General features: G+C 49.1%; 2 protein-coding genes across 6 annotated transcripts; one reads left to right on the top strand and one right to left on the bottom strand.

Annotated features, from left to right (window-relative positions):
* Positions 1-246: 246 nt before the first annotated feature.
* On the bottom strand, positions 247-14,943 carry Aurka (aurora kinase A). 3 transcript variants are annotated; one of them, NM_001291185.1, is made up of 9 exons: positions 14,530-14,627; positions 13,043-13,089; positions 10,979-11,228; positions 8,499-8,553; positions 7,655-7,846; positions 6,832-6,970; positions 3,812-3,960; positions 1,138-1,312; positions 247-1,038 (listed from the first exon to the last, which is right to left on the bottom strand). In NM_001291185.1, the coding sequence occupies exons 2-9, from the start codon at positions 13,082-13,084 to the stop codon at positions 853-855; spliced, it is 1,188 nt and encodes a 395-aa protein (NP_001278114.1). In that variant the 5' UTR covers positions 13,085-13,089; positions 14,530-14,627; the 3' UTR covers positions 247-852. The 3 variants fall into 3 exon arrangements, with proteins under 3 accessions (NP_001278114.1, NP_035627.1, XP_006499138.1); NM_011497.4 differs by having other exon boundaries at positions 14,452-14,627; XM_006499075.3 differs by lacking the exon at positions 14,530-14,627 and adding an exon at positions 14,684-14,943 and having other exon boundaries at positions 253-1,038.
* Positions 14,702-26,506, top strand: Cstf1 (cleavage stimulation factor, 3' pre-RNA, subunit 1). 3 transcript variants are annotated; one of them, XM_006500072.4, is made up of 6 exons: positions 14,702-14,913; positions 16,986-17,186; positions 19,695-19,972; positions 20,109-20,306; positions 21,673-22,063; positions 24,417-26,506. In XM_006500072.4, exons 2-6 carry the CDS (start codon positions 17,018-17,020, stop codon positions 24,674-24,676), a joined length of 1,296 nt encoding a protein of 431 aa, XP_006500135.2. In that variant the 5' UTR covers positions 14,702-14,913; positions 16,986-17,017; the 3' UTR covers positions 24,677-26,506. The 3 variants fall into 3 exon arrangements, with proteins under 3 accessions (XP_006500135.2, XP_030107848.1, NP_077161.1); XM_030251988.1 differs by having other exon boundaries at positions 14,790-14,870; positions 24,417-25,143; NM_024199.2 differs by lacking the exon at positions 14,702-14,913 and adding an exon at positions 15,060-15,084 and having other exon boundaries at positions 24,417-25,143.
* The last annotated feature ends 725 nt before the right edge of the window (positions 26,507-27,231 follow it).

A 27,231-nucleotide genomic window follows, 5' to 3' on the forward strand; every position in this document is an offset into this window, starting at 1 on the left:
AACAAAGCCTTAGCACAGGACGGATGACTAGAGGCCTCTTGTCCCAAGAGGATAGACTTCCACTCAGGCATGTTCTCAAGTTCCTGATGGTGGTCCAGTTGGCCATGAAAGCCTGTTTCTCTAATTCCAAGTTCCCCCTCTGGTTGATGGACAGATGGCACTGGCCACTATCCAGCAGGCCAGAAAAACACCAGTCGCTCATGGCTAGCCAACAGTGAAGAGATACTCAAATGATTACCCACGTACTCCAGGTAGATGGTATACATATATATTTAACAAGTTTGCATACATGACAGAACTCCAACATAAAAAATAGCCTTTAACATGCAGAAAAAGAAACCCCCGAGTCAGGTCTCAAGACAAGGCACAGGCTCCGTAGCAGTGGCTGAGGATCCAAATCCCGCACGGGCTTCAGACGACTGGAAACAAGACCCTGAATGGGTGTCACTTAAAAGTCAAAGTCTATGCAAATCTTTATTTTGACATTTAAAAGATTACATACCCATTCCAACAGTTTCCCTAGGCCTGGTGACCCAATAAGTTATACACACACTCTGGCACTTGAAGGCTACGACACAGGTGATCTCTGGTAAGTTTCCCACAGTGAGACCCCCCCCCCCACAAGGACACCTTGGGGCACAGGCCCAGGGTGAGGGTAGGGGACAGCTGCAGTGGAACCTTCCCTCCAGATTACTAAATCAGGAAAAGCAGCATGGTTCTTGGGGTTTCCTGGATGCATGGCCAAGGACTAGTTGCTCAGCAAGGCACCCTGAGGGCAGCCATGAGGGTCCAGGAGGGTGGCTTCAATAGGGTGTTTCTCACAGTTGCACGGTGGCCGTGGTTCAGGATTCCCTAAGATGATTTGCTGGTTGGCTCTTTGCTAGTGTGGCCAGTTGGAGGTTTGGAAGAATTAGCTTTGATCCAAGGGTGCTCAAGGACTTCCGCTAGTGTTAGCCTTTGGCTTGCGTTGTGTTTTAACAGTCTTGAAATGAGGTCCCTGGCTCCCTCTGTCACAAAGTCAGGGAAAGTGAATTCAACCTGCAGAATAAATGATAAACCAACACAAGCATGGGTCAGAGGTGAACATGAATAAACAAAACACCAGCCCTCGGCAGAAGCCTGACAGCAGCAGCTCACCCGAGATATCCTTCTGTAAGTCTCCTGGTACGTGTGTGCCTCGAAAGGAGGCATCCCCACTAGGAACTCATAGCAGAGAACGCCGAGGCTCCAGAGGTCCACCTTCTCGTCATGCATCCGGCCTTCAATCATCTCTGGGGGCAGGTAGTCCAGGGTGCCACACATTGTGGTTCTCCTAAACCAAACGGAGACTGGGGTTGACACACAGACATACCATGTGGTGATGTGATGAGCGCTCACTATGGCAGGCCAGCGCGCTCAGACAGGTGCCCACCTAAATGGTCAGGGGGAAGCATGGAGCCACCAAACTTCCCCCAGACCCATCCAACTCACGTCTACGGCTGTTCATGAAATCTTTTTTTTTTTTTAGGTTTTTTTGAGACAGGGTTTCTCTGTATAGCCCTGGCTGTCCTGGAACTCACTTTGTAGACCAGGCCTGCCTCTGCCTCCTGAGTGCTGGGAATAAAGGCATGTACCACTACTGCCCGGCTCTGTTCATGAAATCTTATAGCTGCTTTAAAGTCGGTACTTTAAGTAAAAGCAGCTATGAGCAAGCACACACACCTGTGTGGACGGTAAGAGGGAAACATAACCAAGCCCTGTGTGCTGGTTTATCTTTTAATCCCAGCACCTGAGAGGTGGAGAGGGAAGGATATTGAGTTCCAGATCAGTCTGGTAAGACTGTCTTAAAAACAGATCTTAGTCGGGTGTGATGGCTCACGCCTGTGATCCCAGCAGCAGCCAGAGGGCTGGGGCCAGAGAATGCCTGCTTGGAGTGGAGTCTGGGCTGCATAGCAAGATACTGGAGGGATGGCTCTGCTGTGGAGAGCATGGGAGGCTTTAGCAGAGGGCCTGGATTCAGTTCTCGGCACCCCATGGTGGCTCACAACCATCTGTAACTCAAGCCCACAGCTGACAATTCTTTTTCTAGCCTCCTTGGACACTAAGCATCCATGTGCACAGACAGGCATGCAGGCAAAATACCCATACGTTGTAAAATAAAAATAAAATCTTTAGACCCCTAAACCAAACAGCCAAACAGGACTACAGAACCCAGGACGTCCCCTGAGGTACACGGCTGCCGCCTTCATTTATAGACTCTCCCTTTCTAGGGCTTTCCTTTCCTACCCCCCAAAATTAGTCGCACGCTGTAGCCCAGGTCGGCTTTGAATCAGAGTGTAAACTAAATATTAGTTACTAAGAATTATGCTAACTTTGGTGGTCACAATGGTGGTGACAGTGCAAGCAGTCCCCTATCTTAGGGGATGCACACTGAAACATCACATTGTGATGTCACAACTGACTTTAAATGTCCCCTATCACCAATGTCCAGGGCTCTAGGATGGCGCTGTGTCCAGGGTTCCAGAATGGAGCTGTACCCAGGGCTCTAGAGTGGAGCTATATTCAGGGCTCTAGAGTGGAGCTGTGTCCAGGGCTCCAGGGTGGAGCTGTGTCCAGGGTTCCAGAATGGAGCTGTACCCAGGGCTCTAGAATAGAGCTGTGGACCTCTGTGCCACCATCACCAACTCAGCATTTTCTATCCGTTTGGGTTTTGAAAACAAAAGCTGGAATCAACCAGGAACAGACAACAGAGGCTTTTGTGAGATTCCCAAAGGATGGTCCCCAGTAACCAGGCAGCTAGGATGGGGACTGAATTTGAAGTTATTGGAGTAACTGACAAGATTCTCAACTATGATCTCTCCTAAAACCTGCAAGCTGGGTCTCTCTCTTGATGCCACCACTAGTCAGGTTACAGTCCTGCTTAATCATACAGTCCCATGACACCTGCAACTCTGGGGTTTGTGTCACTGGGTAACAGGAGCTACCACCGACATCAGTTACAACAGCCTGCCCCAGAGCTGCTGGAGACAAACAGGTGACCTTAAACTGCACCAGTGCTTAAGAAAACAGGCTGTACACTTTTTAAATCTGCATTTCTTTGTGTGTTTGAGAGTGTGTGTGTGTGTGTGTGTGTGTGTATGTGTGTGGAGAGAGAGAGAGCGAGAGAGAGCGCTCACTACATAGAGCAAGGCTGAAGGACAGCTTGGCAGGTCAGTCTTTTCCTCCACCAAATGGGTCCCAGGTCTTGAACAAGCACCTTTATCTGTACCTGTTTAGCTTTCTCATCTGGCCTCAGAGCAAGTTCAGGACAGCCAGTGCTACACATACATACATACATGCATGCATGCATACACACACACACAGCCCCCAAAGTTGGCAACACTTTTGACAACAGATGCACACTTTAAAGACACCCCATTCAAATGAGAAAATCAAAGTTATTCAAACCCAACTCAGTTTTCAAGTTTGAAAGTACCAACTTCTAAACTGTTGCATAAGATGATGTCTCCGCTGCAGTTGTAAGGGAACCTTTACAGCTACTGACCAGCAGCAGGAGACAGGCACCCCCAGAGCTGCACCCACACCACTGTGGTTTTGAAGTTCCAATCAACTGGTGTCCAGCTTCACTCCCTACTCTACCCCCACCCAACAAGGTACAAGTCTCTCCAGGACACACCTTTGTTTACCAACCATCAGCCATATCTCTAAGTGCATCACTCTCCATTAACCTCTAGGGACACTCAGTATCCATAAGCCAGGGTGACAGAGCCCAGGTCCCAGAAAGAACTTTATCGGGTGTTCCTAAGGTTTCTGCTAACCTGGAATCCCATACCTGGAAGATGGAGCATGCACCGACCACCCGAAGTCTGCAATCTTCAACTCTCCGTTTGAGCCAAGCAGTAAGTTCTCTGGCTTAATGTCTCTGTGGATCACTCTCTTTGAATGACAGTAAGACAGAGCGTTTGCCAACTCAGTGATGTACTGTTGGGAGAAGAACACAGGAGACCCAGGGCTTAGGTTTATATGTAAGGCCATCAGGCAAAACTGCAAGTTGACCCAACAAGGACTAACGTGTTTCTTTTCATGTATTGAAGCAAACACCATAGAAAAAAGGGGTGAGTCTGTGAACACCAGCTGCAGATTGACAAACTCAATCAGGACTCTGCTAACAGGATACTCACAGGAGTAAGATAATCTTGAGAGGCAGGGATGGCACTGGCTGTAAGCTGGACTTACAGAACTGCACAGCTAGTGATAGGAACAATTAATGCCCTGACCAGGGGCAGACCTTGAGCACCCATGGCCTCCACATCTGAAGAATCTATTGCCAGTCCCACAGTCTGCTCTGCATCCCATTAACAGGATACTCAGGATAACTCTGTTAAGTTTTAATCTACATGAGAAGTAAGCAAGCAAAGACGGAAGGCGGTGGGCATTTCCCAGCAAACCTGTCTTTCTATTTGCTTCTTGTTGTGGTGGCCGCTTACTCAGCACACATGAGCCACCTCAGCTCTCGTGTGTCAAGAGCTCAATAGGCAAACAAACTTTGCTTTCCCAAAAGGAAAAGACGACCAGGCTTTGGTACTGTTATTTGTATGAAGCATCACCCATCTCAATGTTTTATAAACATTTTTCCCCCCATCATCCTTGTGATTGGTTTAATAAAGAACTGAACAGCCTAGGGCCAAGCTAGAAAGGATAGGCGGGACTTCCGGGCAGAGATAGGAACAAGAAAAGTACCAAGTGTGAGGATTCGAGAGCTAGAAGCAGAGGAAGAAACAGACTGGTTGTATAAAAAAAGAGGGAGGGAGCCATGTGGCAGAAGGCAGATTAGTATAAATGGGCTCACGGAAGTTATACAAGCTAGTTAGGAACAAGCTTAAGCGAAGGCCAAGCTGTCACATTAATAAAAGTCTCCATGGCATTACCTGGGCGGCTGCCTAGTCAGGACAGTCCAGTGATATGATTTCTTATTAATGGCCAATTATAGAAAACGATTAGTGTAGGTGGCTGTAAGCCAGGTGGGCATGATGGCAACCTTGAATTTCAGCATGTAGGAAGCAGACAAGGTTTGAAAAAGAAAAAAGACGCCGGGCGTGGTGGCACACACCTTTAATCCCAGCACTTGGGAGGCAGAGGCAGGTGGATTTCTGAGTTCGAGGCCAGCCTGGTCTACAAAGTGAGCTCCAGGACAGCTAGGGCTATACAGAGAAACCCTGTCTCGAAAAAGCAAAAAAAGAAAAAGAAAAAAAGGAAAAGAAAAAGAAAAAGAAAAAAGAACTGCTGTGCTTTAAGGACAAGAGGCCACAAACGGCTTTGAGAAGGGAGGAGAGACTGAGAGGAGACGTCTGCAGGAACGACACAGGACAGGAGCTGAGGGAACTACACTACACAGGCATCTAATGGCAGACATAAATAGCAAATAGCCAATGTCACATGCCACTGGAAACCATGACCAACAGAAAGATGACTACCCTGCCAGAACTACTGATGCCCAAAACCATGGTAGCAAATGCCCAAGGTGTGCTGGTGTGGAATGACTAACTCCACCAGCTGATGCAGGCACACTGAGACCCAGGCAGGCAGATGCAGGCGCGCGCGCACACACACAGAGACACACACACACACACACACACAGGAATGCATAACTAACAAGGAGGCCATGGGTGATGCACGGGTACAGTGAAGCCCAAGAAGAGGGGGTATCCACAATGTCCCACATACAATGGATGAGCTCAGGAGAGATGAATACTGATCACTAAACAAACATGCACGAGCCCCATGCAATCTCCCCAGCTGAGAGCTACAAGCAACAACAGCCCAGCAGCAAGAGTTCCCAGGAGACCTCAGTTCCCAGTAACATTCTCCAACAAAGGAGCCAAGATCCTTAGGGAAGAAATGGCTGCTTCTAGGACCAGGCCTGCCTGGAAGTGAAGATGAGGCCAAGTACTCAGTACCAGAAAGAAAGCTCACACAGCCAAAACCCCACAGTGGTGGCTTATGGAGAAACCTGGCAGAGCGCCAGGAGACAACACTGGAACAACAAAATACATTAGCGCTGGCCAAACAACAACAACAACAACAACAACAAAGTTAAAAGACAAGAGCAACTGGTTATTCTTCCAGAGGCCCCAGGTTCAGCTCCCAGCTCCTACCTGGGTGTTCACAAGCATCTGAAACTCTAGCCCTGGCCCCTGTGCACAGAGAAAAATGCTCTGGACCCTGTGCACAGAGAAAAATGCAAGCCAAATACCCACATGGATAACATGGGTAAATAAACCTAAAAGACAACAGGAAGAGGGAGCCATCTCCTAGCACATGGCACCAAATAAGTCCCATTCCATCCCCTCCTCAGGGAGAGCGTGCTTACTGGCTCTGAGAGTTCAGCATGGGAAGGGGGACACTGACTTTCAATAGGACAAAGATCACCCAAGGAACAGGACACTAGCTTACCACCTCACAAGCGGTCACACAGTGATGCCCAGTGCTGACATGACAAAACCTCACTTTAAACCAAGATCTTCTCAGTACCTCTGCCCTTTGTAGTCACAAAGAACACAGACGCACTCGCAAGAAAAGGGTGGGCTTCAGCACGCCAGTCATGCACCAGCATTGCTTAGTTATAAAGTATAAGAGAAGCAATGTTCAGGTAAACACACACGCACACATACACATACACACACACACACACACACACACACACACACACACACACACACACACACGGACTCAGTATAGAGGCAACTAACTAAGCTGCTTTGCCTTTCTTCTGTTTCAAATATTTGATCATAACTACGTGCCCTTTCTATGAGGACAGAGCCGACGCCAGCATAAAGGAAGGAGCGCACTTACAGTAGCTGTTCTCTGCTCGTCAAACTTGGAGAGTTTTTGGAGCTCTCTATAGACTGTTCCAAGGGGCGCATATTCTAGAATCAGATAAACTCGGGTGGCGTCATGGAAATAGCCATACAGCCTGAGGATGTTGGGGTGCCTGCAACAAAGAACAAAGACTGTGACATGTGGCTTCAGAGCCAGCTCCACATGGACTGCTGACCCCTCAAAAAATAAAGACAGTGGGTGTCACAGCGCTCGCACGAGGTCTGAACCCAGATCTGAGCACAGATCTGAGCCCAGCCAAAAGACACCTTAAACATGTCCACGCACAGATTTCAAAATAGAAGCAGATCGAGTTTAGTTCTCACTGCTCCTTTCAGACATCTTTATCCTTAGTGGGAAACAGTGTCAGCTGACAGCAATCTCTCTCTCTCTCTGAGGAGGGAAGCACTTCTGTGCAGGAGCAGGCCGTGCAAACAGGAGTCACAACCAAGGCAGGCAGGGGGGCAGTGGGCAGGTGCCCCAGTCCCCACCCTGCCAGGTGACGGACGGCAAGCCAGACAGCAGAGGACACCAGAGCCTCAGCACTGGCATCTGTGTCAAACTCAGAAACACTGAGAGCCAAAAGGGAAACCAACACTACCAACTCACCCAGTGTCTCCTCCAATCTCCTCCTGATGAGAAAAGCCCAAGTACACTGCTGGCTTTAAGCCTTGGGCAATGTTTCCCGAGGGCCACGTCACCCAGTCTACGGGAAATGTCAGCTTTAACCATTCCCTGAAGCAAGCCAGGAGGGGCACTGTCCGGGTCCCCCAGCTCCTCCGGCAGGAGGACCACTCACCGCAGGTGCGACTGGATCTCCACCTCTCTCCGAAGCTGGTGCTCCACGTTCGCCTTCTCCAGCTGTGTTTTAAACAGCACCTTCAGAGCCAGGATGAACTTGCTTTGTCTCTCCCGCGCCAAGTAGACATTTCCAAACTTCCCTTTTCCTAGTGGGCGGCCAATGTCAAAATCTTCCAAAGTCCACTGCCTTCTACAGAGTAATGTGAACAGTTAAAATATGAAATCACTAGCCACAGCTCACAGCCATGCCACTGAGCAGTCAGCCTGGTCGTGCTCAGAGACATTCCGTACACACCCTCAACGAGCATCAACCCCAAGGCACCAGAACGAGCCACAAGCTTTAGAGCCCAGCGTTCCCTGTCCACAGCAGCACTCTGCTCCAGGACAGACTGACTGGCAACCCTCACCACCATAGGACAGCAACAGCACTGGACAGGACACCCTTTCAGGACCATGTGAGGACCTCCTCCCTGCATCCCCAGAGAAGCTAACAGGCTGTGGGTTCGAGAGTCACTCTGGTGGGAAACACAGAGCCACTGTCACTGGTAGGAGCAGGGAAGGGCCAACAGGCCACTCCAAATTACTATCCAAATTGTGTACAAGTTCATGGGATTGTAGCATCTTTGGCAGGTTTTTGGTTTTTTGTTTGGGTTTTTTTTTTTGGTTTGTTTTTACTACTTTTTAAAATAAAGTTTTAACAAAAATCTTCTATGAAAAAGTAATTAAGGAAATAAAAAGAACTACTTTTGAGCCCCTGCTAAGTTTGAGTTTAGTGGGGATGGCATGAAGACAAGTGTCGCACAGCCCGACGGGTGCTCTCGTAGCAGAGACAGCAAGCTTACTTTTTTGTGTCTTCGGTCTTCTGCAAGGATGCCTGCTCCTTTTCAGAATCATTTCCTAGGAAATAAGTTAAATAAAGTTCTTTTAAGCAATTCAGTAAGAAACTAAGAGAAGCCAGATTGAATCCGTCAGCTTGGACAGGAGTTTGAGCCAGGACAGCTGAGTTACACCAACCAATAGAGTTCAGAAAGAGCTAGAACGGTAAGCGTGTTCTGCAGGAGATCTGAGAGGCCAGACAGTCCTAGGCCTAGACTAGATTACACAGAGGCTGGGAGTTTCCAGGCCCAGGCCCAGGTTAGCAGACGGAGTAAGCTTCCCAGACGACAATTACTTCAGGTGAATAAAACTTACTTTCACAATGACCCCAAACAGGACTTGAAACCAGAAGAAGCCACCCAAAATCCACTCCAGCCGAGTGTGTTTCGGATGGTGGAGTGACAGTGGCCCAGCTGAGAGGTGGGTCTGAGGGCAGCACTGGCTTCCTTTGCCTCCATCTGCTCCTCTGCCCTCAGAGCTTGCTGGAGCATCTCTCCCTTGCTGAATGATACTACATAAGCTTCAGCCATCTGCCCCTTCCGGTTTCCTGCTTTGTGACTAGTACATATGCACTCGATTCACATGGGTTTTCTCCAGACTTAGCTGTCTGCCTTGACTCATTTGTACAGACTGTTTTTCTTCATGAGGCCCAGCCTGAGTTCTCTCCCTCCTTACACTGCTACAGCTATCTCCTCCCATCCCATCTTTCAGGTCTTATCACGCACTGGTCTTGCATCTGCTTCCTAAACGAAGTGGCAGGTTTGCCCGTGCCTCTCCTTTCTGGAGTTGTCCTGGGCTAAGTTAACTGCTGCGTTTTAGTCTCTTCTGTGTAACATGCTGTCTACGTGAGTGCCTGCCAGGGCTGGGAGGATGCAGGTCAAGGCAATCCCAGAGGCGCTGTAAGCACCCACCAGCTGCCAAACAATCCCAACATCAGCCCGGTTCTGACACAGCCAAACCCACTACACAGTGAAAGTCCTGGAGCCTGCAACGCTGCTTGACCCACCCAGGCCCAGTAATGCTGAGCCAATGGCTGCAATCGCTGTCCTCTCTCTAACCTTTGAGATTTGGTCTCTGTGTGATTGTGTGGGGTTATGGTTGCCATGTTAGCAGGGACTTTCTGCATTAGGATTCCTTTTGTGTCTTCCTGAAAAAAACTATGTCTGAGTCTTTTGAGGAATCCTAAAATTAACTTTATCTGGTCACTATTTGGAAGTCTTCCTAATGCCCTGGAGATCATTAAGCACAGATAAGTACATAGCTAGATGAGGCCATCACTCCAGGAACCTTCCTGGGCTATCTGCCCCTGAGCAAACTCAAACAGTATAATTGATGCAGGGCAAACAGAGACAACTGACAAACTCTGACTGGGTAGGAGAACAGGCTACGGATTCAACATCTCTTTTTAGTATAGGCTTAGAGGTCTCTAAAAATGAAGTTTAAAAATAGGGAGTCATGCAGGGTACACTCCTAAAGGAATAAAACTCAGTAAATAGACTGACTGAAAGGGGCTTGTCCTACTTTATAGTGTAGATGGTGAAACAGTAAAAGAAGTTGGGCATTAGTATTTGCTCATGAAAAGATGGGTTCAGATATTCTCTGTCTGTCTGGAGTGCTTTCAAACAGCAAACACTGCCATCTTAAAAGTAGGATGTCATATAACAAATGTGTTTGTTTTGGAGGTGACATTCTTTAGAGTCTTTAAATTGAAGTTATAGGTTAATAAGAAGAATCTGCTGGGCAGTGGTGGCGCACACCTTTAATCCCAGCACTTGGGAGGCAGAGGCAGGCGGATTTCTGAGTTCGAAGCCAGCCTGGTCTACAGAGTGAGTTCCAGAACAGCCAGGGCTGCACAGAGAAATCCTATCTCGAAAAACCAAAAAGAAGAAGAAGGAGAAGGAGGAGGAGGAGGAGGAGAGGAGGAAGAGGAGAGGAAGAAGAGGAGGAAAAGGAGGGGGAAGAAGGAGGAGGAGGGGGGATGGGGGAGGAGGTGGTGCTCTGTTTGTATTTTCTAATTATGACTGAACTTGTGAGCCTGGACATGTAATGTAATGAAAAGTCCAACATCCCCCTTACCACCTCACCTGGCTCCCTCCCTCCTCTAGCCAACTCATCTCCTCTGCCAGCTAGCCTGTCAGGAAGGACCCTCCAACTCCCCTCTCCATGCTGGGGAACTCCTCCCTCCCAGGCCCTGGGAACCCAGAAGTCTCTCCATTACATCCAACATTTCCTTCTGCTCCGGGCAGAGGACATCTGCGAGCTTGGCCAGCAATGGTATCTGCATCCCAGCACTGGTGGAGCCCAAACCCAGACACACTGACATGTGTGACATACACCTGAGCATGGAGATCTCATTCTTTCTCTCCTCCTCAACAGACATGGTACAGAGGCTAGGACATCAAGGATAAACGCCAAGCTATGCATTTGAGCACCCAAGACCACTTACCGGAGGCTGCAGGCTGCTCATTCTTCTGGGGGTTATTGAGCCGGGACACAGGCCTAGGAACACTGGCAGCTGGCAACTGCTTTGGTGCCGGCTTCTGACCTGCTCCAAGTTTCTGGGCTTGTGAAGGGACACGCTGGGAGTTAGAAGGACACAGGACCCGCTGGGCCTGGCCACTGCTAGCAGATCCTAGGTTCTGAGACGGAATCTGCTCAGTCACCAAGACGCGTTTCGGACCGAAGGGAACAGTGGTCTGAGATGGAGAGAAGACAGGCGTTATGGCTTCAGGAAAGGCTGCTGCTACCCCAAGAACCAAGTGTCCTTTGCAGTCTAACAAAACCCCTAATATCTTGTATGACAAATGGGAATGGGGGGCAGAGAGAGGACTGAGCAGTCAAGAGCACTGCCTGCCCTCTCAGAGGCTCTGGCTCCCATTCCCAGCATCCACGCGGTGACTCACAACCACCTATAACTCCAGAGCCAGATCTGACCCTCTCTTCTGGCTACATGCAGGCAAACATTCATCCACAAAAGATATAAATATATAAACAACTCTTTAATAAGTAAAGTAAAGGGGAGGCGGCTGAAGCTGCCTTATTGTGCACGCGCCCTAAGGGAGGACTCGACCGACTCAAACCCCGCTTCCTTAACCACTCGCGAATAAGCCGCCATCCAGGGATGGAAACCCTGAGCACCTGTGAAACCCAGCGGCCCGGACGCTGGCACTCCACACCTGTGATCCAGTACTGAGGCTGAGGCAGGAGGGGCACTGACTGAGTTCTAGGCCAGCCTCTGCGCCTGAGGCAAACTTTATTGTTACTGAAAGTTTATATCAAATCCTTGCAGCAATTTTACGTTTAGGAGAAAAGACGATAGAATCATCCTCAAGCAATTTTGAAAAAAAAAAAACAGTCTAAATCTAAGGTTATGCTGGGCTTCCAGGGCGTATTGCCGTTCTCTCAGATCATCCATCCCCTGGGTCTTTCTATCACAGCACTTATTTGACCACGTCTCACTGTGTAATCCTGGCCAGTCCCAGACTCACAATATAGAACAGCCTGGCCTCTATCTCAGTCTGCCCACTACTGACTCCTAAATACTGGGATTAGAGGTGTGCCCACCAAGCCCCACCCAACAGAAATATTTTTTAAGAATGTTATCTCCAAAACTAAAATGCATAGAAATTATGTTTTTCAATAGGAAAAAAAGGACAAAGAAGACCACGGAGGCCTTGAAAACAATCACTACTGCACGGGATGATCTGTGTTGTGTCAGTCTTAACGAGATCTTAAGACTAAACTAATCACACTCAGAGACGCTGGCACTCCCTCCTCCTTAAATGAGGCGCTCAGGATCCACCATGAGCTCAGAGGGTCTGAGGTTTCCACAGCAGAGCCATTTCCTGAAGAAACAGAGGCTCAGGTAGCCTCCAGGCAGGGTCAACCTAAAGTTTCTACCCAAAGCCACGGAGGAAAGGATTCGATTCCACGAGCACTGTACAGATTTGCTCAGGGACTAAGGTCTTTTACAGCCAAGCCTAAGGACCTGGGTTAGGGTCTCTGGACCCACTCTGACAAGTTGCTCTCTGACCTACACAGTGGCATATGCATAGGTGCACACAAACAAAATGCACATCATTTAAAAAATACCGATTGTGGGGGCTGGAGAGATGGCTCAGCGATGAAGAGTACTGGCTACTCTTCCAGAGGTCCTGAGTTCAATTCCCAGCAACCACATGGTGGCTTATAACCATCTGTAATGCCCTCTTCTAGTGTGCATGAAGACACATTCATAGTCATAAAATAAGCAAAGAAATCTTTTGTTTGTTTTCGTTTTGGGTTTGCTTTTTGTTTTGTTTTGTTTTTAGTTTTTTTCAAGACAGAGTTTCTCTGTGTAGCCCTGGCTGTCCTGGAACTCACTCTGTAGACCAGACTGGCCTCAAACTCAGAAATCCGCCTGCCTCTGCCTCCTTGCATCCCCAGTGTTGGGATTAAAGGCATGCGCCACCACGCCCGGCAGAAATAAATCTTTTAAAAGCCGAAATTGTAAATACAGGTAATTCTGTACCTTAACAGGCCTGGAGACACAGTTTTCTTTACATCTGTCCATGTCACCTGAAAAAGGAAACAAGAGCCTTTCTTTTAGGAGGAGTCCAAGTCCTTCACCTTCGGATCTACACCAAATGACCTTGATGGTTCTCACTCAGCTCAAAGATTTACTACAAGAAAGTTGCACATGCCACAGGGTTCCCCTTTTCAGATCAGGGAAGCTAGGCAGGAGGCAGAAGCCCTGAGCAAAGGACTGCAGTTGCAGCTACCTCACACTCCTGGGCCCCAGACCAAGGTTAATAACCAGCCCTGCAGTTTAGCTTTCCCATAATAGCTACACCAGGGTCTTATCCCTAAGAGGTTTCTATTTCCTGTATTTGCAGTGGAGCCAGGATTTGTTTGTTAGGTTTGGATTTTTTTTTTGAGACAGGGTCTCCCTGGGTAGTCCTGGCTGTTCTGGAACTCATTATGTAGGTAGACCAAGCTGGCCTTGAACTCACCGAGTTCCTCCCTCTGCCTCCAAAAGGCTGGGATTAAAAGAATGCAAGACCACACCTAACCTTTATGTTTGTGGTAGAGACAAGAGTTCCATGGATCCCAGGCTGGCCTTGAGCATGCTATACGGTGGAGGATTACTCTGAACTCCTGATCCTCCCGCCTGCAGTTCCGCAGTGCTAGGACCACAGAGGTCATCACCATCCTCGGGGTTCCAAGTGCTGGGAATGGAATCCAGGGCTGGCTAGGCAAGCACCCTACTAACTGAACTACATCCCCAGACAGGCTCTCACTTATTAGCTGTGGCTGGCCTTAAATCGAAGGCTAACCTCCTGCCTCAGACTGCTGATGTAAGCAACCACACATTTAGGTGTGTGTGTGTGTGTGTGTGTGTGTGTGTGTGTGTGTGTGGTGGGGATGGAGGTGTTGAGGTAGGGACGTATGTGGATGTAATTTAGGCTGGTTTTTCGGACCTACTGTGTAGCTGAGGATGACCTTTGACTTGATCCTGCCTCCACCACCTTACTGTTGGAATAAACAGCGGCGGCCACCACGAAGGCAGTGTTCAATCCTAAAACTTCTGGAATATTCTACAAACTGAGCTTTAGCGGGTCTGCGCTTTGAAACAGACCCTCAAGTAGTCCCGACATAAACTGCTCAGAAGGCTGCGGGAAGAGCAGCACCAGTCCTGGGCACTCTACGAGGGAACTCCCGTTCATCCACAGACTCGTCGAGTCGACTTAGACTCTGATTCTCCACCCGAAGCAGTCCCCAATAAGCCGCAGTTCCCGCATCCACCATCGGTTTGCAAATTACTCGGTTAGCTGATGGTCTGGATCCCCATTCCCACAAGAACCTAAAACCAAGCCGGGAAATCTTAAACGTCTGGACCTTTCTTAAACAGAATGCAAACCCACTGAGACAGTCCATTACCCCGACGCCACACAGCCTTCCCTATCCGTTTGCAGCATCCAGGCTCGCCCTCAACAGCCATGTCCCTTTCCAACTCACAGGCAGGAACCTGCTCCCGACCGAAGCCTCCAAGCGATCCCGGTAGCTCAGCCGTTACAATTCAAAGGTTCTCCTTTTAAAATAGGAGTCAAACCCTCTACTCCAAGAGCTGATTGGCTAGAGCCGGAGCAATGCCGTTCTGTGATTGGCTCACCGTAAACGCGACTATGGGAAGCTCGTTCCCTGCCGTAGCTGGGCGCAGGCGCACTGAGCTGTCGGAGCCCGGAAGTGGTGCACCAACGGCCCGTCCGATCTGCGGCCGTTCTATCGCCCGCCGTGCTCCCCAGGATCAGGCGTTCGCCAGTCACACACAGCCCTTTGGATTCAAGGCAGTCGCGGAGGTGATTAGTTCGGAGACGGTGAATGAGCGTCTCGAACGTGCCAGTGAGTAAGATGGCGAGAAGGGCAGACTTGCGAGGGAGCAGGGATGCTCGGCGCTCGGCTGCATGCCCTTTGCACGTGCGCACTGGGTGTGCACTCCGAGCGATCGATCGGGCACGATTCGCTCCTCCATTTTTCTAGAAGAGAGCGGGAGACCGAGACCCTGATCTGCGGGTACGGGGTCAAGGGGGCGTAAGGAAGCGGGCTAGTGTGGTTGGCTAGGGTCTGTAGTGGATCACGTGAAGGACCGGGGCTAACGGAGAGGATGGCAGGAGGCCGCTCGCCCCAAGTCCGTGTCCTAGAGTTGGCCGGCCCGGCCTGCACCCCGGCTCTCAAAGGGCCTCGGTCCCGGTGGGTCCAAGCCGGAATTCCGCCCTGAGCAGAAGTGGTCGCGCGGCTTCGCTTTGGGCCCCCTGCATTCCCCGGTGTTAGCTTTCCGGGGGCGAGCTCCTCCGGTCTCGTGCCTCGGTGTCCCCTCCGGGAAGGATATAAGTTATCTGTGTCCCATTGGAAGTTAAGCGGGGAGTTAAGTAAAGGCTCAACCTCCTTCTCCCACCCCCGTTTTCTTTAAATGTCGTGATACAACCCCAGATGTTTCCTGACAGGAGTAAAGATGATAGGTCAAATGGTTAAGTTCTGGGCTCTGGAGTGTGCAGGCTCCCCCTCAACTTTGAGGGGAAGGGGAGGGCTTAACTTGAACGGGTGCCCTAGATTCTTAGAACACATTTCACCCTCTGTTGTGTCCCAATATCTTATGCAGGGGTAGATTTGTATTCATTTCTTTCTTTTTAAAAAAAAACTTATTTAGCTTTATTTTACATGCATTGGTGTCTAGGTGGCAGGCCCCTTGGAACTGGAGTTAGAGACAGTTGTAAGCCGCCATGGGAATTGAACCCAGGTCCTTTGGAAGAGCAGACAGTGCTCTTAACCACTGAGCCATCTTTCCAGCCCCCATTTCTTTCTAATGAACACGAATATATTGAATAGCTTCGTTTAGTGATTGGATGCTAATTAGGTGCTTGGCACCGCATCTGCCAGTAGGACCTGCATGGTGTTATTATTGTTAAGAACTCTGGTCAGTACTATGCTGTGTGGCCTTGCTAGTCATTTGGTTTAAAACTGAGCCCGGGGTGTCTGTCAGCAAGCATTGTAACTCTTGGCTGTTTCTCCAGGCTACCTTCTTGCTTGATGTCTCCAGACTCCTATAGTCAAACATCTAACCACACACATACTTATCAAATTACCCACCCAGGTTGATTAAGAAATCAGTTTTGTTTGGAGAGCTTAGATCTTAAGAGTATAATGTGTTTGGATTTTTACATTTATTTGTTTTGATGGTAATCATTTTTTTGTTTGTGATAGGGTCCCACTATGTAGTCCTGGCTGGCCTGTGATAGGGATCTATAGACAAGGCTGGTCTCAATATCACAGGGATCTGCCTGCCTCTGCATCCCAAGTGCTGGGAATAAAGACATGGGGCATGTGCTTGACACATTTTTATTAAGCAGTTTAACTTAGGATCTTCCCAAAGCATTGAACTTAGCTTATTTTTTCATTCTGTTATCCTTATTTGTTTTTTATGATGTATTTGTGTGTTCATGTACTACCTCATCAAGTTGTATAATTATAATAATGAGCTCGGTTGCCTGGAAACAAGTTTTAAAAATAAGCACAACAGTCACTAGTAGATTTACATTCCAGCTGGTGTAAAGTGGTCCAGGCAGCCACCGAAACATTGCAGACTCCACAGTTGACAGAAGAATCGGAGGGATAGCAACAGGGAATAAAAGTTTATCAGCGAAGAGAAGATGGTCAGGGATCCTACTGTATCTATCAGTGATGTTATTTTAATAGTTTCTTTATGCACTTTCTGTGCACCATTTTGATTAAACTCCAGTAACTTAGGTAACAGCTGAGGAGCCTGAACAGAGAAAGCAAGGTCGCCATCCTAAGATAAAACACCTACTGAAGCTGAGATTGAAGTGTGTGTTACGCCTGGCCTAGGAGCCCTGTGTTTCCAGGGCCTGGGGTGTGCCTCTCCCTGCCTTTTACTCAGTGCCTGGTTTCTCTTGCAGCGGTCAGGGAAACTGTCATACTCTTCTGCAAAATGTACAGAACCAAAGTGGGTTTGAAGGACCGGCAGCAGCTCTACAAGCTGATCATTAGCCAGCTGCTCTACGACGGTTACATTAGTATCGCCAATGGCCTCATCAATGAGATCAAGCCCCAGTCGGTGTGCGCCCCCTCGGAGCAGCTCCTGCATCTCATCAAGCTAGGTAAACCGTGGGTGTGGATTCCAGAAGGACGGTCTCCAGGCTTGCCCGGGGCAGTTTATGAAATCACTCCTGTGTACCTTCAATGTGGATGTATGCAGAATACAGTGGTGGTACTGAAAGAGTGGGTGGAGTCCAGGGGACGAAGCTGCTTCTCATATATTGTACCCATCTGCCGGGCACTCCCCTCAAGTCCCAGCTCAGGACTCACGGCCCTCTCACCCCTATAAAGATTACCCTGTCTCCTCCATGCTCCTCCGCTTGGTTCCCTACTTAACAGACACTGCTTGCTTTGTTCTTTGTCTCAGTTCCACGCCGTCTTCACCTTCCCGTTCCATACTCACCAGGTAGACCAGAATTTCTGTTGATATTAGGATCGTGGGTTAGCCATTGATACCTGTTGAAATAAATAATTTATAAAGGGACCTGGTGCTGGCAAGTTCCAGCTACCCACCCCAAAGATTTACACACACCCACAGCCTTTATGTTTGACATGCCTTAAGCATCACTGCTGCTGGGCCACTTCCTAGCCTTACTAAATTTTATATTCTACCTTGGCTGCCCTGGACCCAGAGGGCTGCCCAGCTGGGCTGCACTCTCCTGGCTTCTTCACCCAGCCATGCCTCGCTGTCCTCCACTCTTCTCAGGCATTGTCTCCTCCACCTTCTCTTCCTGGCATGGTGGATCTCCTCCCTCTTCTCTCAGTCAGGAATCCTAAAAGTCCCACCTCTGTCCTGCCCAGCCATTGGCTGCTGACATCTTAGTGTCTTAGTGTGGACAGTCATATAAGCAGTTTTGGAGACACAAATCAACATTATAATGCACTCAGCATAGGCCAAACCCACTACAGATACCTGCCTTACCCCCTCCGCAGTGTTTGAAATCCCCCAGCTGCATCCAACGTTACTCCGAACATTTATGGGAAGTTTGTTTTGTTTCAGGTTGCTTTCAGTCTATTTCCTGCTTTCAGCAAGTGATTACCACACACGCACACACACATGCACATAGGGAGAGGTGTTTTAAGACTTTAATTCTAGATATCCTTAAAAGTGTATAATGTTGGGTTGGAGAGATGGCTCAGCTGTTAAGAGCATGACTGCTCTTCCAGAGGTCCTGAGTTCAAATCCCAGCAACCACATGGTGGCTCACAAACATCTATAATGATATCTGATACCCTGTTCTGACACATAGGGTATATGCAGATAGAGCACAAAATGTATGCATAAAGTAAATAAATGATCTTTTTTTTAAAAATACATGACATTGAAGCAATATAATATTGAAGACTTGTTCTGATGGGTTGTATTTAAATTTTTTAAACAGCCAGGCAGGTTCGTAGTTATAGCTGAGGCCGCTTTGTTTTGTAAAGCAGGAGTTGAGACCACAAGAGTTCTTGATGTGCTTCGAGTCCCTGTACCAATTACTGTTATTTTTATGTGATACATGAGGTTATGTTTAATCCAACCCTCTCCTGTTTGTTATGAGGGATGATTTTTATTATTTTGTGTGTGTTGTTTGCATGTTTGTGCATATACTATATGAATGCCTGATGCCTACAGAGGCTAGAAAAGGTCACCCAGTCTCCTAGAACTGGTATGAGTGGTTGTGAGTCACCAAGTGGATGGTGGCAACTGGACCCAAGGACAGCAAGCACTCTTTACCATTGAGCCATCTTCCCAGCCTCTTTGTTTTATTTTGAAGACAAGGTTTCCCTGTGTAGCCCTGGCTGGCCTGGAACTTAAATTATGTAGACCAGGCTGGCCTCTGCTCTCTGCCTCCTGTGAGTGTTGGGATTAAAGGTGAGCACCGCCGGGCTTGGTGGAACACGCCTTGAATCCCAGCACTCGGGAGGCAGAGGCAGGCGGATTTCTGAGTTCGAGGCCAGCCTGGTCTACAAAGTGAGTTCCAGGACAGCCAGGGCTATACAGAGAAACCCTGTCTCGAAAAACCAAAAATAAAAATAAATAAAGGTGAGCGCCATCATGCCCAGCTATTTGTTTACCTGCTTGCTTGCTTGCTTGCTTGCTTGCTTGCAATAGGATTTCATGTCTCCCAGGCTACCATGAACTCAATATGTATATTAAGTTGTGGATCTTAAACTCAAGATCCCCCTGCCTCAGACTCCTAAATTCTGGGATTACGGGCTATGTCATAAATAACAATAGCCCTAAAGGTTAGAGTTGAAGGCTGGAGGACTAGCTCAGTGGAAGCCTATTTGCCTGGCAGGTGTGAGGTCCTGGGTTGTCCTCAGCAGCACAGAATAAACCAAGTGTTGTTTTCCATTCTGAATGGGAAAGATGGAATAATGGCCACACTGCTGCTTGCGTTGCACTTTGTTGTCTGGTTAGAGCAAGTGAATGGCTGTGGAGGCGGAAATCCCCTTTCCCAGCCCACTCTGCCCATGGAGTGCGCCTCACATAGCATGGAATGGACAGGGCTCACGATCCATCCGCTCCAGGATGGGTCTTTGCATTTACAGATCTTCTCATGCTCTTCTCTTGATTCCTTTAGGGATGGAGAACGATGACACTGCGGTCCAGTATGCCATTGGTCGCTCTGACACGGTTGCCCCGGGCACAGGGATCGACCTGGAGTTTGATGCAGACGTTCAAACAATGTCACCAGAGGCTTCCGAGTATGAAACCTGTTATGTCACTTCCCACAAAGGCCCGTGCCGCGTGGCCACCTACAGCAGAGACGGGCAGTTGATAGCCACAGGATCTGCTGATGCTTCCATAAAGATACTGGACACAGAAAGAATGTTGGCCAAAAGTGCCATGCCAATTGAGGTACCATTCCCGCCTACCACTGCTCCAGACAGCGTGGCTGTGTTGTCACCAGCTCTGGTTTGCCCCGTGGGACTGTGGGCGTGGATCCATGCCTCTGTGCCTTGAGCATCTATCTCTCCTTTTCTTGTTGGTCCAGGTCATGATGAATGAGACTGCACAACAGAACATGGAGAACCACCCAGTGATCCGAACTCTTTACGACCACGTGGATGAAGTCACGTGTCTTGCTTTTCACCCAACAGAACAGATCCTGGCCTCGGGCTCAAGGGATTATACTCTGAAATTGTTCGATTATTCCAAACCGTCTGCAAAAAGAGCTTTCAAATACATTCAGGTTAGACCTAACAGGAGCACTTGACTTTCTGATACAGTATTTCAAGTGGTCTCGGTGATCAGCCCTACCTGGTACTTAGATAAGATGCCATTGAGGGGTCACTGGCTGTCCTTTGCCCAAGCAAGACTGCAGATGAGCAGGGTATGGTAGATCACACAGTAATCCCAACACTGAGGAGGTCTGCCACAAGTTCAAGGCTAACCTGCTGCATAGTCAACTCCTTGCCAGCTTGAACCATAGAGGGAGACCCTATGTCAAAAGGGGGTTTAGGAGTGGGTCACTTTTATGACACTGGGATCAAGCCTCAGGACTGGGGGGGGGGCACAACCAAAACAATGGAGGGGGGCAGAGGGGAGACAAAAGAGGAAAGCGCTGCCTTCCCTAAAAGTACCTATACGCCACCGAAGTGCTCCATGCAGTCTAGTCTAGGCTTAGAATGTTGTCAGCTTCTGACTCACTGATAAATAAGCTCACATTGCTGGCTGCTCCAACTCAGCTGCTCAGGCTCAGCTCTCCAAGTTCACTGATGCAACCTGGCTTCTCTCCATTCCTCCTGAGTTGCTCTGCTTGGCCTCATGCTAACTTTGGCAATGTGTTCTAATCTTCTGGCTCCTCGGTCTCTGGCTTCACCTGGGTCTAGCTTCTTCCCTCTTCACCCTGTCTCTCAAACTCCCTGTAAAACTCTCCCTCTCCCTCTCCCTCTCCCTCTCCCTCCCCCTCCCCCTCCCCCTCCCCCTCTCTCTTTCTGTCACTGCCCCTCAAGCAGCTTCCCTTTCCTCTCTCTTCTCGGGAGAACTGGGCACATGTCATCTCTGATTCGTCACTTTGCCACTCAGACAGCACTTTCTAACATGAGTGCTTCCTTCTACAAAATAAATTTTCTGTCATTGTTTGAGATTAAAGGTGTGTACTAAGGGTTTGTTTTTATTCCAGCCAGAGGGATTACAGGCGTGTGCTAAAGGTGAGCCACCACTAGAAACAGGTTTTTCCAGTAAATGCCATGCTCTCAGGGTTCACAGTTAGAGTGTTGATCGCCTGAGAAAAGCATCTGGTCCCCTGCTGAGTCTGTTGCCAAAATCTCAGGTTTCCTAAACTGCTCTGACCTTCATCGCCTGGGTTTCCCTTAGAAATCCCTAGAGCAGATTAGGGAGGCTCTTTCATCAGCTGCTTTAATCCATTTGTAGGGGTCCACTGATTCCATCCCATGCTCATTTGCAAGTACAGTTCCTGTCTGGGTTTAGGACTATGTGATCAGTAACTAGTTCTAGAAAGAACCAGTTTTCTGTGTCCCAGAAAGTGCTTTTGTCCCTCTGTCCCCTGCAGCTCGGTCAAGTGCAGGTGACTGACCCTGTGCCTCTGTCCTCAGGAAGCCGAAATGTTGCGTTCCATCTCTTTCCACCCTTCTGGAGACTTCATCCTGGTGGGAACTCAGCATCCCACGCTTCGCCTGTATGACATCAACACCTTCCAGTGTTTTGTCTCCTGCAATCCCCAAGACCAGCACACCGATGCCATCTGCTCCGTTAACTATAATCCTAGTGCCAACATGTACGTCACTGGCAGCAAGGACGGCTGCATCAAGCTGTGGGATGGCGTCTCCAACCGCTGCATCACAACCTTTGAGAAGGCTCACGATGGGGCAGAAGTCTGCTCTGCCATTTTCTCCAAGAATTCCAAGTACATCCTCTCAAGTGGAAAAGACTCTGTAGCGAAACTCTGGGAGATTTCCACAGGGCGGACGCTGGTGAGGTACACAGGTGCGTGAGAGGCGCTGCTGGGGTCTCCCGGGGATCGCAGTGCTGAGCAGGAATGAGGCACTGGAGGAAAGGGATTCAGAGAAGGCTCTGGCCCATCCCTAGGTCAGCGCAGATGGCCTCAGAAGAGATCCCAGTGTCCGTATGTGAAGTAGACCCTCAGACAGGAAGACAAGCTCAGTTCCCCTTTAGTTCCTGTTAGCTTTAGTTTGTAGGGAGTGGTTGTGCCCAGGCGCTCTTTATGGTGATTATGTTTGGATTTGCCCAGCGCAGTCGACAGCTCAGGTCTGGGTACAGTGAGTGGTGTCTACTGCTGAGCTCTATTCTGTTCCCTAGCAGCTAAGAGTGGTGTTGGGCTAGAAAACCTCTGTGGTGGTTCCACTGGTTCCTCTTGTGAGGTGAGTGCGACTCGCATTAAACACAGATTCAGAGCTCGCAGGAGACCCGTATTGCAAGGAGCTGAGTTAGCCTCTGGACAGGGACATGGAAGAGCTGGTGGCACCCAGGCCACTAGGGTGCAGCACAGTTCCTCTGTGTGGCACGAGCTAGTTACTGCTTAAAGGGCCACTTCTGTGACTTTATGTGATGTCTTAGAACCAGGTGCTCCTGGCATGCAGAAGTGTTCAGAGTGAATGAGAAAGCTTTCGGTTTACAAGTGACAGCCCTTGCTTCCCAGGGGACAGTGCACCCAGACAGACATGTTCCGAAGTGCTACCAGGAGCTTAGGGTGCTTATTTTAGTAGGGCATTGGAGTTTTTGTTTTTGTTTTTCTTCAAAGGAATATATAGACACGTTCCTTATTCCCTAATTCCTAAGTCAGCTCCCTGACAGTCAGGGAGTAAGGGTTTCCCAGCTGTTTTTGGTTTGGTTTGGTTTGGTTTGGTTTTTTTTGTCTTTGTTTTTGTTTTTTTTTGTTTGTTTGTTTGTTTGTTTGTTTCGAGACAGGGTTTCTCTGTGTAGCCCTGGCTGTCCTGGAACTCACTCTGTAGACCAGGCTGACCTCAAACTCAGAAATCCGCCTGCCTCTGCCTCCTGAGTGCTGGGATGGGCTGCCACCACTCCCAGCTCCCATCTGGTTTTAAGATATACTTAGAAAGCAGAGTGTTCTTGCAATGGCGACAGAAAGGGAAACTGAAGAAGATGTTAGATGTGCTGAGTTCATGGTACACAGGTCAGTGGTCTTAGTCAGTAAATGGGCTGTGGGTGGAAAAAAGGTGAGCCAGAATTTACAAGGGGAAAAATCAAAATGTGCAGTATTTTGCAAGGGAATTGAAGGGGACAGTTGGTTATAAAATGAGCAGCCATAAACTCTGAACTCTGAAAAGAGAACTGGTGGTGTCTTTCTTGGCTCATCAAACTGTCTACAACTCAAGGGACTGTTGTTTTATTGGTGAAAGTTTGAAAAAGTCAGCCCATTTTACTGCTAAGTCATTTGGTAAATAGTTCAGAAAGGTAATTGTCAGGTCAAACATTTAAATATGTGGCTGGTAAGTCTGTCCGTGCACACAGAATGGCGGTGTCGGCATGACTGAGAGTCACTGGAACTTAGGAATATACTCACAGTTCACTGCAGAAGCCAGCGTCTACTACAGAGCATTGAGTAGCTCTGCCCTGCCCCCATCACTACACGCAGCCTTTCAGATAACCTCTCCTGGTAGCATCTCCTTAGCGCTGTGTGCTGAGACTCGTTTGTCACTTGTTTTCATTCTCAGCACCAGAGAGAGTAGACACTAGAGAGGTGAGAAAGGGCAGGCTTATAGTAGGCCATCTACCCCGCTAACTATGAAGGATATGTCTTTCCTCCATAGCCGTGTTCTTACAGATCTCATGCACGCATGCTCTCAGTGAAAGTGGCGTGTGACTTCTGGTTTCTGCAACTGGAAGTGCGTGTGCAGTATGTGGGTATTTGGGAGGCCATCATGAAATGCCCTGGCTGTCTTAATCTTTTATGCATTGCTTTAAACATGAACCAGCTATTCATAGTCATGAAATGATAAAGTTTCCTTTTGAAAGGTGAGTGTTCATATGGTTTGTCCCAGTAAGTCTGAATGGTAGGAGTTTATCCTGAGGAGATAAAGGTGCGTACAAAAGATTTTACCCAACATTGTTCAGTGGCTACAAGCTGTGTGCCCAGCAGCAAAAGGATCATTAGGGAAGGCAGACAAGGCCTAGCACTGTGGGTTTGACCACTGTTGGAGAGAGGTGCTGTGTCACAGACCACCTGCGAGTGACCAGAGTGAACAAACAGGCCTTGGGTGGTGGGTCTGGGGGAGTCAGTGTGGGCACAGCGCTAGAGCAGTGTGGGGGTCTGAGGCGACCTCACATCATCAGGCTAACGTGTTGGTTCGTGTGACAGGCGCAGGTCTGAGCGGACGGCAAGTGCACCGGACACAGGCAGTGTTCAACCACACTGAGGACTATATTTTGCTGCCGGACGAAAGGACCATCAGCCTGTGCTGCTGGGACTCCAGGACAGCTGAGCGCAGGAACCTGCTGTCCCTGGGCCACAACAACATCGTGCGCTGCATAGTGCACTCCCCCACCAACCCTGGCTTCATGACGTGCAGCGATGACTTCCGAGCTCGGTTCTGGTACCGGAGGTCCACCACTGACTGAACTGGCCCCATCCTAGGGTTCTTGTCTCAGGACTCTGCCCTCCTCCCTGTGTCCTCACCGGCTGCGGAAGTGAGCAGCTTGCACCATCTGTGGCGGGGGTGTGGCCGCCTGGCTCCTGCCTTGGATCTGTGTGTGGAAGCTTGTTTTTTGACCTTGACGTAGACGCGTGGTGGGAAAAGTCCTATTACAGTGATTTCCATGTGGTCTCCACCAGCTTAGTGAGTGCAGGACTTGGCACAGCCTTCAGCTCTCATTCCTGGAGAAGGACGGCGTGTGGCCTCGGGATCACACTTGTCACTTCCTGCGTTGTCCTGCCCCCTCTGTATTTTCTTTCCAGATGCATTTTGACACATGAGGAGGGCTACATCTCTGAGGAGCCGGGTTCCATGTAGAACCATCTTGCAGGGATCCCAGTCCCATCCTGAGGTGACATTGTCCTGGTAATAAAGCTCAGATCTACAACCTCACTGTTCCTCCTTCTTCACGTCAAACGGAGGCTTTCTAGCCCCCGCCCCCTCCTGTCTTCCACCCTTCTCGGTACCAACAGTGCAGTGCTTCTGTTAGGAATGGTGACTAGCCTGCAAGCCCAGTAGAGCAGGAGGATCAGGAGTCTAAGGCCTTAGCTAAACAGCAAGTTCGAGGCCAGCCTGGGCTACATGAGCCCCTTTCTCACAAAACAAAACAAAACAAAACAAAACAACCAAATAGGTGCCATAGCCCATACCTTAATTCCAACTCTTGGGAGCCAGAGGCAGGTGGATCTCTGTGAGATCCTAGCCTGGTCCAAACATGAGTTCTAGGGCAGCCAGAGCTATAGAGTGAAACCTTGTCTCAAAAAAGGAGGTTAGGATCTGATCTGATCAGTCCGAGCCCCGAGAGCCTGCCGCCCCCAGCTGGGGTGTCCCAGCCGAGGCGCCCCGGGGCCCACGCTCCTGGGAGGCGCTGCAGCACTCCAGCTGATACAGTTTTCTCTCTCGAAGCGCTTGGGAAGCTGGCAGTGTTCTTCTGTCTGGGTTAAGTCACATGCAGATGACCCTCTTACTAACACAGTCTGCTTTCTGTCGCTCCTGAAGAAGAGGCCCTCAGGACCTGGGCAGAAGTATCTAGAAACAGTGTAAGGCCACCGACTAAGCAATGACAGGCCCCAGGAAGTCACTTTTGAGTTGTGAGAACTTTGACATAAAAGATCTGTTCCCTCCTCCCCACTGGGGATCCCTGGGTTTGTGGTGTTGTCCTAAAGAGCCGTTTCTGTCCGCAGGAAGTAGTAACGGACACTTTGATCTTGCGTGTTCTGTCCGGTGTTTGACCCTGGCCACCTGGGGGTGATACCCATAGGTTAGGGACAAGGACAACCAGTGCTGTCTAGGCAAGCTTTGTTCCTCTGGCGTCCCTGGTGCTTTCTGGCTGTGGCACAGCAGACTTGACACCTGTGTTGCCACCCGCACGCCAGCGAGAGGTTCCAGGGTGCTGCGGTCACTTGGGAATTAAAATAATGCAGCCTCCGGGCCTGCCTCGGTGCCAGTAGTTTGAGGGCTGACAGGTGCAGGATGAAGATGCTCTTCTGTTTCCAAAACAGTTCCTCCCCACCCCCAAGCCCTCCTCCTTGTCCTCTTCCTCCTTCCTTTCAAAAACCACACTAGCGTTTGAGCCGTTGCACACGTCCAGAATATCACACACTCATTCTCGTCACAGAACACCTCGCTAATTGTACCACATAACACCCTGGCATTTGAATGAAAAATTTATGTCTGGTCAGGATAACCTACCCCTTCTATGTTGTTTTTTTTAAAGATGTGATTTCTAAAATAAATTTTTTTTATATAACAGTGACGTGACGTAAAGGTAGTTTGTGTCTTTGGAGACTGCCATGTGACTTTTTGACCTTGAACAGCGGTTCTTAAGCCGTGGCTGTGGGTGGCGTGGCTCACAGCTTGGCACATAGGCTAGAAATCCTAGGTGCGTTCAGATGGGCTCTTTACCCTTCTACTCTGAACAGAAAGGACCTGAGTATAGATCCCTTTCTTTGGATCAATTCAAGAAGATTGTTTTTGCTTTGCGTCTTGGTTTTCTTTAGAAAAGCAACATGGGAGAATCTGGTCTCAGCCCTAGCCCTGACTAGATAGGTAGTGAAGCTCATCGTTTGTGTGCGTGGGTTGTGCATCCCTTGGGTGCTCAGAGGGCTGCAGCTCCAGTCTCCAGCCAGCACTTGAGCAAGTGGAGTTGCTTTCCCAGTACGATGATATAAACAGTTCAGTGGTGAGGGGGCATTTGCTCTCAGGGAGACCTGAGAAATGTAAGCTAAAGCCTTCCTGAGACCCTTGCAGTTAAAATGTGAGCAGAATTTATTTTTAAGCTCTGGATGGTGGAGCTAGCAAAAAAAGCAAGAAAATTTCAAAGAGAAACAAACACAGGATTAGCAGACCATCAGAGCCAGCAGGGTTGTCATTCGGTGTCAGATGACAGTTTCTGAGCAGAGCTAACACTGTGCCCTGTAGAGTAGGAACTTTGATCCAGACCCGAAAGAGAAAAGAGAGGAAAGAGTGAGGTGACATTGT

This window comes from Mus musculus, chromosome 2 (assembly GCF_000001635.26).
Source record: "Mus musculus strain C57BL/6J chromosome 2, GRCm38.p6 C57BL/6J".
In the NCBI taxonomy this organism is placed as follows: domain Eukaryota; kingdom Metazoa; phylum Chordata; class Mammalia; order Rodentia; family Muridae; genus Mus; species Mus musculus.